The sequence below is a fragment of the Schistocerca serialis genome, chromosome 2 (assembly GCF_023864345.2).
Source record: "Schistocerca serialis cubense isolate TAMUIC-IGC-003099 chromosome 2, iqSchSeri2.2, whole genome shotgun sequence".
Classification (NCBI taxonomy): Eukaryota; Metazoa; Arthropoda; class Insecta; order Orthoptera; family Acrididae; genus Schistocerca; species Schistocerca serialis.
The window spans coordinates 763,640,924-763,655,481 of record NC_064639.1 but is presented as its reverse complement, the minus strand read 5'-3'; the positions used below and the strand labels follow the sequence as shown (position 1 = coordinate 763,655,481).

The window sequence follows — 14,558 nt, the reverse complement described above, 5'->3', positions numbered from 1 at the left end:
TTCTTCTGTGGGCCCTTCATCTATTTTTATCTAGACTGAAAAGAGACTTGCCCAGGCTATAAAATAAAATTAAAAAAAGGAAAAATCTTGTGCTCACTCCACATACAGTCCGCTACCTTGGCAGTGGTCTCTGATTTTCAGTGTACGCCTGACTCATTTAGGGGGATCCTAAAGTTCTCAACAGCACAAGTCCAGGAGCGTACAGTCTAGTTGTCACCGAACTTTCAAAGTTCCTGGCTCAATTCTTCCACTCAACTCAGAATCACAGGCCACACTCAGTTCTGTGCACAATGCCATAAGTTGTGAGCTTTATTGAAACTTCATGTGTAAGGCTGGTCTTCTCAAATTTCTCTCCCAGTCATTGGAATGACCCAGGTATGCCCACAGAGCCTACACAATAGGCATCATTTCAAATGTGTGCCACAATCTGCTGTTGGTTACCCAGTTCCCTCAATGGCTGCTGAAATACCCTCTTCAAACATGTTGAATTGGGCCCCCAGTGAATGCACCTGGTGTTTCTTCTGACTGCTTGCATCATGTTTGCCAACAGGTGAAGTGAGTCTCACTGGGTCAGTTTCAGAGAAAGAAAGCACCTCAAACTTGTTTGTTAGAAAGATTAGTTTAAAATCTTGAGAATCTTGAGTTCTCCCTGGTCCCTGTCTACCCCCTCCAGGGAAACATACTCTACCACTGACATGCAGCTCCCAGTCAAGAGAATGGATAGTGATGGATTCTTGTAGAGGACATAGGATCCACAGTAGAGAAGAGTACTTGAGTTATATTTGGTGTCTATGGTTTATGACTCTTGGGAGCTCTCGCAACATACACATTTGCAGCCACTTCCAATCATTTGACAATAGTCAGTGTGATTCCCAGGTGCTTAGCACTTTCAACTACGTCACCTCATGTTAGAGAACTGCATTCACAGTGGGACTGCATTGTGGTAATGTTTTACAGACTGGTAAACAGCTTCAAAATAGGCCTGCTAGTTCCCTTTGAATTTCTGTATCTGTTAAGTTTAAAGTATTACTAATTCCCTTTAAGAACTGGAGCAGTTAGTACGCAATACAAGAGTTCTAATACGACAACAGAAAAACCTGACATTTATGTTTAGGGTGGGCTACCAATTTTAGCTCCAGGTTCTGATCATCAGCAAGCCCCTCTCATTCTGTAACAAATTTCTAAAGATTGTTGTCAACCTGTAAAGAGCATTTCCATCTGTGATATATGTGGTCATTGTACTTTATTTTCTTCTGGCAATGCTGTCGCATTAAGGATAACAAACTGATTTCTGTCAACTGGGAAGTCTTCGGTTAAAGTGTATATCCTGCATACATGTTTTGTGTTTACCAAGCAATGCTCTGGAACTATGTCAAATGCTTTCTGAACGCCAAGAAACACAGTATAAATGTGAGCTCCACTTTCTATTATCTTCTGAATCTCATGAGTGAACAGAATAAACTGGGTGCTGTGGAAACCATATTGTTCATTTGATGATAAAATCTTCTCAGGTTCACACCTGAGTCAATGCATCGTTCTCTGGCAATGTTCCAGCAAGTTTCTTACTTGCCATTTTCAGGCAAAGCTGAGAAGGTTTTCTCAATGTGATTTGTCGAGAAAGCCTGCATTCGCATACACGTTGTTTCCTATGTAGCAGATGTTCAGTATCCAGAAAAGTAAGGAAGGAAGATTACGGTTTGTGTGTCCCATCAATGACAAGTTCATCAGAGATGGAGAAGTTTCGATTGGGGAAGGATACCAGCTGTGCCCTATCAAAGGAATCATCCCAGCATTTGCCTTAAGTGACAGAGATTGCAGAAAATGTAAATATGTATGTCAGAACATGGATTTTGATAGGTTACAATATTGACACCTGCATTTTGTTTGAGCAGACCTATAATTTCAGTGTGTAGATGAAGGTTCTCAGTTACGTGAACAGGTATCCCAAGCAATGCAAATGGCCACCAGGGAACTCCTGAGTATGGGTTTTACTGTGTTATTGAATTATGATGAGGAATGCTGAACATGGAGCACTTAACAGAATGAATTTCAAGTCATGAACTGACAGCACAACTTATAAAACTTCAGTGGCAATTGTTTTGTTTCTTTAGAAATATTGCAGGACAGGATGTGTGCGTATGTGGCGGGGGGGGGGGGGGGGGGCAAATGGGTGCACTCTGGTATTACATTTGGATTGGTCGACATATTTAGGGGCTGGAGCAGGTAGATGACATGTTAGACAGTGGGTGCCGATGTGCCTTCACTGGTGTACAGGCAGGACTCTCACTATGCAGGTTGACTCCTACAGAGAAGGCAACAGCAACCAGCCACTTTTTACAATGCTATTTATTTATTTATTTAAGTAGCGCTGTTACCAGTTTTGAACAGAAAGGTTCATCTTCATATGGCTAGTTCATGTTAAGATACATTTTACACTAGTTTTCACTATAAAAAAAGGAAAAAAAATGTCATGTCCACTGTTGTAATCTATGTCCATCCATTCTGAATCATATACTTTGGTTCTAATGTATACCATAACATGTACATCATATCACTGCTGTATTACTTTATAACAAACTGGCTTCCTTATTTGTTTATCTTAATTTTAACCAGTCTCTTTTAATATAAATAGTAAGTAATGGAACATCAGTAATTTGTAAATTCCTACTGTCACATACATATGTAAATATCTAAATATCTCTGTACATCACCATCCCAAGGAAATTTCATCATTTGGGAAAACAAGAGTGAAAGTTAATGTAAAATGTATCTTAACGTGAACTAGCCAACTGAAGATGAACAGTTCGTTTCAAAAGCAGTTACGGCGTTATTTAAATAAATAAATAGAATTGTAATTGTAAAAGGTGTCTGGTTGCTATTGTCTTCTCTGTAAGAGTCAACCTATATTTTGTACACAGTCACGGGCTCAGAATGTCAGTTTTCGACAAAATAGCAGAACTTCACTATTTTGCAAGTCCAGTTCACTTCGTGACAGAATTTTTCTGCGATTGAGACCAGAGACAAACTTCAGGGTTTTCATAAGTTTGTGCACTGAAATACATTTTGGAATTAACAATTTGATCAATTACTCGTGACCTGCGAGGGACATCTTGAGTATAACAGAATCATATTTTAATGAATAAACTACTGAATTTCAAGGTATTCCTTTTGTCCCCAAGCTCATTTGATATAATCAGTTCCAGCTACATTAATTTTATTTATATTGTAATCAACAAGTCTGCAAATAATTCACAAATTGGTATTTTTTTTTTCAAGGAACTGTTTTGCGGCAGTCAATAAGTCTCTAGACTACAACTGATGGTCCAAAATAATTCAGATGAATCAAACTGTGCATTTATGTTCTCTCTCAAAATATGTTTATCAAAACAGTGGTAGCTATCAATTTGAACTACCGTTTTCCCAAACATGAGTTCAGTCTCCAGAAACGTCATCACATACGAGCACAATACACATTCCATAATTCTACCAGAAATTGACGCCAAGTTTATAAGTCTACAGTTTTGGCTTTCATCTTGCAACCCTTCTTATAGATTGGAACAACCTGTGGCAATTTCCTGGCACATGGCCTGCTATTTTGTTCCAGTTATTTACTCTGAACTATAACAGGTGAGGGGGCAGTTCCTTTGGATATTCAATATAGAACCTCACAGGTGCCTCATCAGTTCCTGTGGTCTTTTTTCTATCAAGTGATTTTAACTGTTTTTAAATTCTGCACCTACTTTTTCCTGTATCTGCCATTTTTGCATCTGTGGGACAGTCAAACATGGAAAGTGCTTTCTAATCTTCTTTGGTGAAAGACAGAGTTTAGTATCTTGGGAAATTCTTTGATCATCTTCCATTGCAGTGTTGTCATGATATACGAGTATCTGGAAAAAAATATTTGTTCTATTAACTGATGTTATGAAGAACCAATTTTTTGGTTCTTTGACGACTGAGTAGGTAAGATTTTGCTTCCAATATCACTGAATACTTCAAGCACAGCTGTACTTATGCTTCTTTGGACTTTGCCAGCAAGGGTTAGGCTTTGTTTGAACTTCTATACAGTTCTCTTTGCTTTCATATTTGCTTCCTAATATTGTTAGTGAACCATGGTAGGTCCTTCCCATCCGTCACTATCTTCCATGGGACCAACTTATTTAGTACATGGCCTACAACAAGCCTGAATTTCTGCCACAGATCTTCTTCATTCTCCTCTCCAGAGCTAAACATTTGCTGCTGACTGCTCAAGTAATTTCTAATCATTTCACTTCTATACTTTTTAAGCAGCAATATCTTTCCACCTTCCTTAAATTTTTGTTTGAGTAATCAAGGATGCTCCAATAACTGATTCCTGTCTCTATAGCCACTGAGTTGAAAAGTTTGGGCCTGTTCATTGCCAGAAGAGCCAGTACATTTTCCTTGGACATGGAGTGTCTCGCCAGTTGCTCTAAATAATTTCCAGAAAATATGTTTAGTATAGTGTCACAAGATTTTTTGTCCCTGAATCCCATTCTAAATGCATAGAAAACAGATTAATATCTTTTCCTATCGCAACAGCATGATTGTGGAATTTACACACAGTACCTATTTTCCATGCTTTCCCTCAGGTGATACACACTATGTTACTGGATATGAGAGGCCAGTAGAAACATCAGATTATTATTTCACATCCAAGTTCACTCCATATCTCCACCCAGATTACCTGGCACGTTAATTGTGTATATCTCAGTATATATTATATATTATGAAGTTTTTTTTACAGTGATAAGTACACTGCCATCACTAGTGTCAAACCTATCCCCTCTGCACATATTCCATTGTCAGTTTCACTGCTACTTATTTTTGGTTTCAACCAACTTTTGGTTCCAAGAGTATGCCAAGAGCTGAAACATTTAACATGAAATAATATGAATGTATCAAGAACTGACACATATAATATGATAGAAAAGTCTGATATGACACAAACAGAATTATTAATAAAGTTCATTATGATTACAAACTCATATCAGGAATTTATTTTCTTTACATTTGGATGCATTATTAACTGCCCTTTCCCATGTCCTTCTGAGGGTCCAATCCTGCAATATGTATGAACTAAAGTCTCTATGCTCTCATAACATATGTAAACTAAATTAATGCAGTAATACATAACGTAAGCACAAAATGGATTTGAATTTAATGCTACTGTCCTTCAGCTAAGCTTCCAACTGTCAATTAGCTCAGTGAGCTATCAAGACATTATGCTAATCAACGCAAGACTCCTGTATTTGATGCTACTATTGTCTTCTTGGCTGCACGTCCCCACTGCAAGTGCCTTTTTCAGGTCTGCAGTGCTAAGAATCTATTGGTGAAGATTTACAGAGTGAAAACTTTATGACTAATACAATTACAAACATTCTATGCTATTATAAGAAGTTCTGATGATATGACTGGCTCCTGACTAACATGCCTGTAAGTTTAGATGTCAGCTCCAGATAATGCTACTGTCTGGTGTACATTCTACTATCATAACTGTCACAATTACAAATGGGACAAAACAAAATAAAACAGTCCGGTCTAGCAGTACCTAGAGAAACAAAAAATTTAAAGACCAAAAACTTCAATACTTTCATAAGTGCAAAGTAATAAATTTGCTTGATAAGTTCATTCTTTCTTCTTCTTCTTCTTCTTCTTCTTATGGTGTTATAACTTTGCAAGTGTCTTAGCCTCTTCAACACATTTCCTCCACTCTACTCTCTCAGCACAGTTGTCAGCCATCTTCTGGCGCAGAGATTTTATATCTTCTTCCACATCATCTATTCACTACTTTATGGCCTTCCTCTCTGCCTTCTTTCAGCGGGTTTCCATTCAAAAACATTTTTAGTTGTTCGTCCAGTACCCATTCTAAGGGCATTTCCAAGCCAGGCTATTCTCCTACTTTTTACTGTTCTCACAATGTCAACTCTTTGTGTGAGGCAATCCAGCTCAGTGTTTGCTCTAGATCTCTTAAGACCATTGTTATCCTAAACTGCCCCATAGATCTTGAGCAGAACCTTTCTTTCATATATCCTGAGCTGCTGCTCATCAGTACTTGTTAGTGTCCATGTTTCACAACTGTAGGTTACAACTGGCCTGATCATGACCTTATAAATTTCAAATTTCAGCTGGCTATTTAATTACCTAGAGGCCAATAATTTCTTAAATATGTGGAAGCATCTATTTACCATTTAAGATGTGCTGTTTTATTTCAATTGACATGGAATTTGTCCTTTTAGGTCATAAACAGTCAAAGTTCTGCACATGTTGAAAACTGAAACCAGCTGCAGATATAACTCTTCAGGCTTCCCCGGTAATCTAATGACATCTTGGATTGTCAGGTGTTCTGCTGGATACCAGTTTCGTATTTGCACGATATTTTGGTAACGTAGCTCGTAACCTTCATCAGGTGCAACCTGAGACTGTTCCTCAAGTGGATCTGATCCAGTATTTATGTCTGTGGCCTTCCTCCTCCACTGGTGGTTGCAGGCATTCCCTCTGCAGTCTGTGCCCACTCGCTGTGATCTTCTGGGATGTTGTCATTCTGTTTTCCATATGCTTTCATTCTGAGTGTTCCCTCTGTGGTCTGCAGCCACCAGACCCACTCCTGGGTGTTCCATCTTTGGTCTGCTGTGTTTGGAATTTTGTCTGAGGTGCCAGGCATTCCCCCTGTGGTTCACTCCTGCTCACTGCAATCTGCTAAAGCGTTGGCATTCCGTTTTTGGTCCGCTGCATTCCATTTGTGGTTCTTGTGTATTTTAGGCAGATCGTATAGTCCAGGTGGCACTGGTGCTTGTGCCTGTAGTTGTCTGTTGATCGTATCAGCCATCTCTGTTTTCTCCCGGAGAAAACAGAGTTAGTGGGATCACACTCCACTGCTAATACTTTATCCGCTGATGGTTTATCAAAGTTATTATTTTCCTTCCTCCCGAAATTCATGTACTTGGTCTTAATTTCATTAATAGCAAAACCTCTAGGAAGTGTGGCCTCTGTCCGGTCACTTATTGTTGTCTCTAGTGAAACTCTTCTTCTGCTAATATTTGCTATATCATTAGCACACGGACATATCTAGGTTGACTTTCTGCCTTTGTAACCAGACATTTGAAGCTTTTTCAAGACTCAGATTAGAAAGCACAGTAGAGATGGTGTCCCTTGTCCATCTCTTTTACTAATGCTAAACCAGTTTCTCCTTCTACAAGTTCTCCTTAACAAGTTCTTTACAACACAAAAAGTCATGAAAATTCTATCTTTATTATTAATGCCTACTCCATCCTTGACATAAAGTCTGTCAATATACTGTTTTTACAGTATAGTGAATGTGACTATGACTAAGTGAATAACTGCCCGACTACAAATCCAGGGACTCGAGTTCAATGCTCTGTTGAGCCTATGTCTTTTTGACACTTACTTTTTCCTTCAATTCTGGCAATGATTTATTAATCTGAAAATTGTCAAGTTGAATCATGTTCTCGAGTCAACATTAAACTGTAGCTCTCCCTATAATTAGGCTTACCTTTCGCTCAGTATTAGCTTGGACAGTTCTGGTTTTTAGTGCTCTCCGGGCTTACAAAAATGTCTGCTGTTTGAAAATTTTACCACTGGGAAGAAGTTTTTTTTTAAATTTTATTAATTTTTTAAACTTTAGTCCTATATGTTTGAGTTCACATTTTTAAACATTCTCTTACGCTGTGCCTCTCTGAGACGACCTTGGAGCAAGCATTGATGGCAATGGGAAAGAGTGCCAAACTGTTCTACCAGTTTTCCCTTAGTCATTTGGTAATACAGCAGGGGCACTGTATTTATGTTGTTTTTATGTGTGAAGTAACTTGTCTACATATTTTGATAATTTTATCTCTATTCATTTTTTGTCTTATCGTTTAGCAATGGGTAAAAAGAAAGAGTGTGTTTAATGTAAACATGCAACACAAATATGAATTTTTGTAATTGTACACTATGAACTGGGGAATTTTCTGTTGCACATAAAGAAAAGGGTGATACTAAAGACTATGTGAACAGCTAAATATACGAGTGCTATTGATACTACTGCTTCACCAAATATAAGAGATTTTCTTAATGCCAAAAATAGGAATAACAGTGATCTGGAGGGTGCTGCTAAACAGGCTACTCTATCATACCACAGTGCTAGACATGAACCAAGTTGTTAGAACTAAAACTGAGGCAATTATTGTTATATCTAGTGGAGAGTACAACTGAATAAATGAAGTTAATGTTTCAGGACCCAAAAAAGATAGTAAGCCTACTTACAATTGGCTGGATAAGTCAGTTCAAAAGTCAGAGGAAGGCAAAGGTATACCAACAGGACTGTGCACTGTAAAGAACTTTAGTGTTCAAACCTACCCTCAGTGTGAGGACAGCTTCACTTACTTAAATATATATTATTAGCTCTTCTAATAATATCAGTTCATTAGTCATCATGAGCTGAATATTTTGTTTATCCATCACCAATAGAATTAAAATCTAGTCAAAAACATACAGTTTTCAAGAATTTACTTAACAATTTCAGAGTGATTTCTCAACTGGCAGTCAGTCATATAACATTCATTAGTTCAGATTTAGTAACAAGGGAAACATAAGTGAACCTTAAGTTTCTGGTATCACCTTCATGAATCTAAAAGAAAAGGTACAAGCACAAATAGTTAGAAGAAAATAAGACATTTATTCTGTAAGGGAAGATAAGGAGTGTCAACTTATTAACTGCTGAAATCATTATTACATCAGCTGGTAAATAGACTCATGTATTCTGCTACTAATAAGAAATACTTCGAAACACCAAGTTCACGTAAACATACATACACGAGAGGTGAGGGTGACAGGGAGGGATGGAACAGAATAAAAATCTACAGTCCAAAATAATACTGAATGCTATTAAGTCTGATATCCTTTTACAATGAATGTGTCAAAAGGATACAACAACCATATTATTATTTGCTGGCTGAAAGAGGCAGGAAAGCATTTCTGAACCCATCTGGTCTTTAACAACTCTTAAACATTTCTGCGTTGCCACATGCCACAAGCACAGTGTCCCATCCAGTGAACAACTTACCATTAGATCATTTGAAACAGACCAATCACAATCTGCAAATTAATTGTTCTTATTTTAATTTTCATGTCACAATTATAAACAGTAGTGGAAAAAGTATAGCTCAATATTTTATGTAACTGACACACCTGTAACAGCTTTCTTATGACCTCTCAAAATAACTTCAACACATGGAGGAGTTGCTGTCACATTGCATATGGAAACAGTTCCATCAAAAGATGCACAACATAAATGAGAACGATCATTATTTGCAAATTTCAATACTGTGACAGCAGCTGTGTGCTGAAAATGCAAGAGAACACTATTGCAAGAAAGACATCATAGGATAAAGATTTATTCCTCCAAATATCACATTAACGATTACCTGATCAAATATATGATGCACTCCAACAAAAGCATAGTTCTCAGCGATTGTTGTGCCACCCACAATAGCTCGTGATGCCTCTGCCTGTTTTGTAGGTACCACTATTCCTTGCTCACTCATAATACTTTCCTGTTGTAGTCTTGAGCTCTCAGGAGATTCACTGATCTACCCTGGCATAAATTACATCAACTGAAACAATTCTCCATTTTTATGGATAGTGCAAAAATTTACATAAGGCTTGACATTCTTTGGAACAGTTTCTTTCTTACCCGACTGCTACTCCTCGCACTCCTGCTACGTAGACTGCTCTGATCAAATGATAGGCCATACCTCTGTTGCAGGAGTTGGCTTCTTATTTTGATATACTGCTTTCGCAACACTGTATCCTGTAAGCAAATAACAACCACACATAATTTAACCCACATGTACAATACTTCTTATAGGCAGTACTATGTACTGCTCTACAACTAAATAAACAAAAGGGGGGAAAGACAACTTTGCCTACAGCTGATTTGTGCATGGTGCATAGTCACATGTGACAGTACAGAGAGTTTACTAGAGTTTCAATTAGTGTTCGTTTGAGTGTCTCTCTAGTTGTGTGTGTACTTAAACTAGAAAAAGGTGAGGTGTCTCAAAAGCTAGCAAAGTTTCTGTACTATTACATGTGTCTGTACACCACACACAATCTAAACTAATTTATCAATTAGCTACGTGTGAATCATTGCCATTCCTCATTTTTATTTATTTATTGGTTGGTTGATTTGGGGGAAGTGACTAAACATCAAAGTCATTGGTCCCATCAGATTAGGGAATGATGGTGGAGGAAATCAGCAATGTCCTTTCAAAGAAACCATCCTGTCATTTACCTACAGTGATTTAGGGAAATCACAGAAAATCTAAATCACGATGGCCGGAAATGGGTTTGAACCACTGTCCTTGTGAACGCCCACCCAGTGTACTAACCACTGCACCACCTCATTCGGTTTTTAATTATTATTTCTGTCATTATTGTGAGGTGCATACAAATAATTTATTGAACAGATAAACTATAAAAATTAGGGGTCTCAACTCAAAACTATTCTTCATGACAAGTACACTTATTTTGGTAATATGCCATTTCAAAAAAAAAGAAAATTTTCAGCTACATGAAGTTAATAGCAATGAAAGAAGGCAAAACTGACACAGGCTTATGAATGATGATAGCAACAAACAGAAAATAGTATAAACAATGTACATTTTATATTAAGCAATTCTTGCCGAAATAAGTTCATTTTGAAAGTCAAAATGACTGCATATTTGACAAGGGTACTCTATTAGCTCCTAGACCTTATATAATAGCATTGATCTGTCTTACCAATTTATTTATTTATTTATTTATCTATCAGGCTCTGTGGGACCATGTGAAACTAGCTACTTGGTCACAAAGTAAAGTCAGCACATACACTCCTGGAAATTGAAATAAGAACACCGTGAATTCATTGTCCCAGGAAGGGGAAACTTTATTGACACATTCCTGGGGTCAGATACATCACATGATCACACTGACAGAACCACAGGCACATAGACACAGGCAACAGAGCATGCACAATGTCGGCACTAGTACAGTGTATATCCACCTTTCGCAGCAATGCAGGCTGCTATTCTCCCATGGAGACGATCGTAGAGATGCTGGATGTAGTCCTGCGGAACGGCTTGCCATGCCATTTCCACCTGGCGCCTCAATTGGACCAGCGTTCGTGCTGGACGTGCAGACCGCGTGAGGCGACGCTTCATCCAGTCCCAAACATGCTCAATGGGGGACAGATCCGGAGATCTTGCTGGCCAGGGTAGTTGACTTACACCTTCTAGAGCACGTTGGGTGGCACGGGATACATGGGGACGTGCATTGTCCTGTTGGAACAGCAAGTTCCCTTGCCGGTCTAGGAATGGTAGAACGATGGGTTCGATGACGGTTTGGATGTACCGTGCACTATTCAGTTTCCCCTCGACGATCACCAGTGGTGTACGGCCAGTGTAGGAGATCGCTCCCCACACCATTATGCCGGGTGTTGGCCCTGTGTGCCTCGGTCGTATGCAGTCCTGATTGTGGCGCTCACCTGCACGGCGCCAAACACGCATACGACCATCATTGGCACCAAGGCAGAAGCGACTCTCATCGCTGAAGACGACACGTCTCCATTCGTCCCTCCATTCACGCCTGTCGCGACACCACTGGAGGCGGGCTGCATGATGTTGGGGCGTGAGCGGAAGACGGCCTAACGGTGTGCGGGACCGTAGCCCAGCTTCATGGAGACGGTTGCGAATGGTCCTCGCCGATACCCCAGGAGCAACAGTGTCCCTAATTTGCTGGGAAGTGGCAGTGCGGTCCCCTACGGCACTGCATAGGATCCTACGGTCTTGGCGTGCATCCGTGCGTCGCTGCGGTCCGGTCCCAGGTCGACGGGCACGTGCACCTTCCGCCGACCACTGGCGACAACATCGATGTACTGTGGAGACCTCACGCCCCACGTGTTGAGCAATTCGGCGGTACGTCCACCCGGCCTCCCGCATGCCCACTATACGCCCTCGCTCAAAGTCCGTCAACTGCACATACGGTTCACGTCCACGCTGTCGCGGCATGCTACCAGTGTTAAAGACTGCGATGGAGCTCCGTATGCCACGGCAAACTGGCTGACACTGACGGCGGCGGTACACAAATGCTGCGCAGCTAGCGCCATTCGACGGCCAACACCGCGGTTCCTGGTGTGTCCGCTGTGCCGTGCGTGTGATCATTGCTTGTACAGCCCTCTCGCAGTGTCCGAAGCAAGTATGGTGGGTCTGACACACCGGTGTCAATGTGTTCTTTTTTCCATTTCCAGGAGTGTAGTTTACAGAATGTTGGTTACAAAACTCATTAACAAAGGAATTAATGAAACACAGCAAAATTACAAGGGAGTATTTGAATAAATAACACATTATAGAGAAAAGTTCTCAATGTCTGTGAGGAACTACTGTACAGAATAGTAATAGTGTGCCACAAGGAAACCTTTCAACTTGGATTTGAATATTTGGAATTTGACACCCAATTTTTTTAGTTATGTTGGAAGCCAACTGTAAACAAAACCTACCGAATAGTGCACACCTCAATGTACAATGCTCAAGGAACAAAAGAAGACTAGGGTTTAAAGTTCCATTGAGAATGAAGTCATTAGAGACAGAGCACAAGCTCGCACTGTTTCAAGGCTGGGAAGGAAACTGGCCGTATCCTTTAAAAAGGATCACTCCCAGCATTTGCCTGAAGCAATTTAGGGAAATCATGGTAACCTAAATCTGGATGGCCAGAGGGGGATTTGAACTGTCATCCTCCTGAATGCAAGTCTAGTATGCTAACAACTGCACCATATTACTCAGTTAATGCCTAAGGAAGTGTTATCCCAGTTTATATTGTTTATCTTTCTAGTGTTCACTGAATGAATGTTGCACTTTCTTTTGAATGACTCAATATGGACAACCAAAAATCCCATTAAATACACTGATAGAAAATAAATCCCAACACCAAAACATAATTGATGTAGAGTGATGAGATAAGGGGATTACATTTGTCTAGGTAAAATATTTAAGTGATTAATATTGCAGGATTACAAGTTAATGCTGTTACATTAATAAATCATGTAACTCATAGAATGTTGAATGCAAGCATTCAAATACGCATGCAATGTGTTGTACAGGTGCCAGATGTCAGTTTGTGGGATGGACTTCTATCCTGTTGCACTTGGTCCATCAATACAGGGACAGTTGGTTAATGCTTGTTGTAGATGACGCTGGAGTTGTCATCCGATGATGTCCCATAAATGCTTCACTGGAGAGAGGTCTGGTGATCAAGCAGGCCAAGGCAACATGTTGACACTCTACAGAGCATCTTAGGTTACAACAGTGGTATGTGAACAAGCCTTATCCAGCTAGAAAACACCCTGTGAAATGCTTTTTATGAATGGCAGCACTACAGGTCGAATCACCAGACTGATGTAAAAATTCGCAGTCAGGGTGTGTGGAACAACCAAGAGAGTGCTCCTGCTGTCATACGAAATTGCACCCCAGACCATAACTCCAGGCATTGATCCAGTGTGTGTAATACACAGAAAGGTTGGTTGCAGGCTCTCAACTGGCCTCCTCCTAACCAATATATGGTCGTCACTGGCACTGAAGCAGGTAATACAACAGACCTCCACCCCGCCCTCCAGTGAACTCTCACCTGTCACTACTGAACTCGCAAATGACAGTTTTGGGGCCAATGGAATGCATGCTACAGGGTGCTGGGCTCAGAGCTGTCCTTGAAGTTTCTGATTTGTTGCAATTTGTTGGGTCACTGTGGTGCGAACTGCTGCTCAAATTACTGATGTGACAGAGTCATACACTGAACACAATGGACTTCCCTGTCGGTGGTGTCGTGTGGTCATCCAGAGACCTGTCTTCTTGAGACTTTACATTCTGGTGACCACTGTTGCCAGCCGTCAAGTACAGTGGCTGCATCCTGCCTAGTTTTTCTGCAGTATCACAGAGGGAACATCCAGCTTCTCAAGGCCCTGTTACGTGACCTTGTTCAAACACGGTGTGGTGCTGATACTGGAATCTTTGTCACATTAATGGCATTCTTGACTAACGTCAACTCACTACATCCAATCTCAAAGATAACTAACTCACGACTGTTACAGCGTACATTCAAATGAAACCTGATTTTCATCCTCACAGTGGCACTACTAGTGCCACTCTTATGCGAATGGCATGAAATTTGTATAAAAATCATATTCCAGATGTAGAATCATGCCTACCAACTTTCATTTGTGCTGCCCTACTCCTTCTTGATGCTGCATTTTGTGTGTGTGTGTGTGTGTGTGTGTGTGTGTGTGTGTACACAAGGATGGCAAAGTTAGAATTCTGTAATATCTGAACAATAGGCTACATGAAGTTTGCAAACAACACTGCCCTTTTCTAAGCTAAGAATATTCTTGCCGAGTGCACAGAATTGCCCCAAAATGTAATACCACAAAAGACAGTCAAGTGAAAGTAAGCAAAGTAAATAAAACTCTGCATTTCAATGTCAGAGATGCTGGACATCATTTCTATAGTAAAGACAGCAGC

The 14,558-nt window shown here is 40.0% G+C and overlaps 1 protein-coding gene across 1 annotated transcript in view; it reads right to left on the bottom strand.

Annotated features, from left to right (window-relative positions):
- Window positions 1-14,558, bottom strand: part of LOC126457982 (WD repeat-containing protein 13-like) — an 89,403-nt gene that overhangs the window by 66,144 nt on the left and 8,701 nt on the right. The window contains exons 3-6 of the mRNA XM_050094743.1: window positions 9,710-9,826; window positions 9,441-9,605; window positions 9,205-9,358; window positions 8,945-9,111 (exon numbers count right to left, since the gene is read on the bottom strand). Coding sequence (XP_049950700.1) covers window positions 8,945-9,111; window positions 9,205-9,358; window positions 9,441-9,605; window positions 9,710-9,826 — 603 coding nt within the window. The remainder of the gene's footprint in view (window positions 1-8,944; window positions 9,112-9,204; window positions 9,359-9,440; window positions 9,606-9,709; window positions 9,827-14,558) is intronic.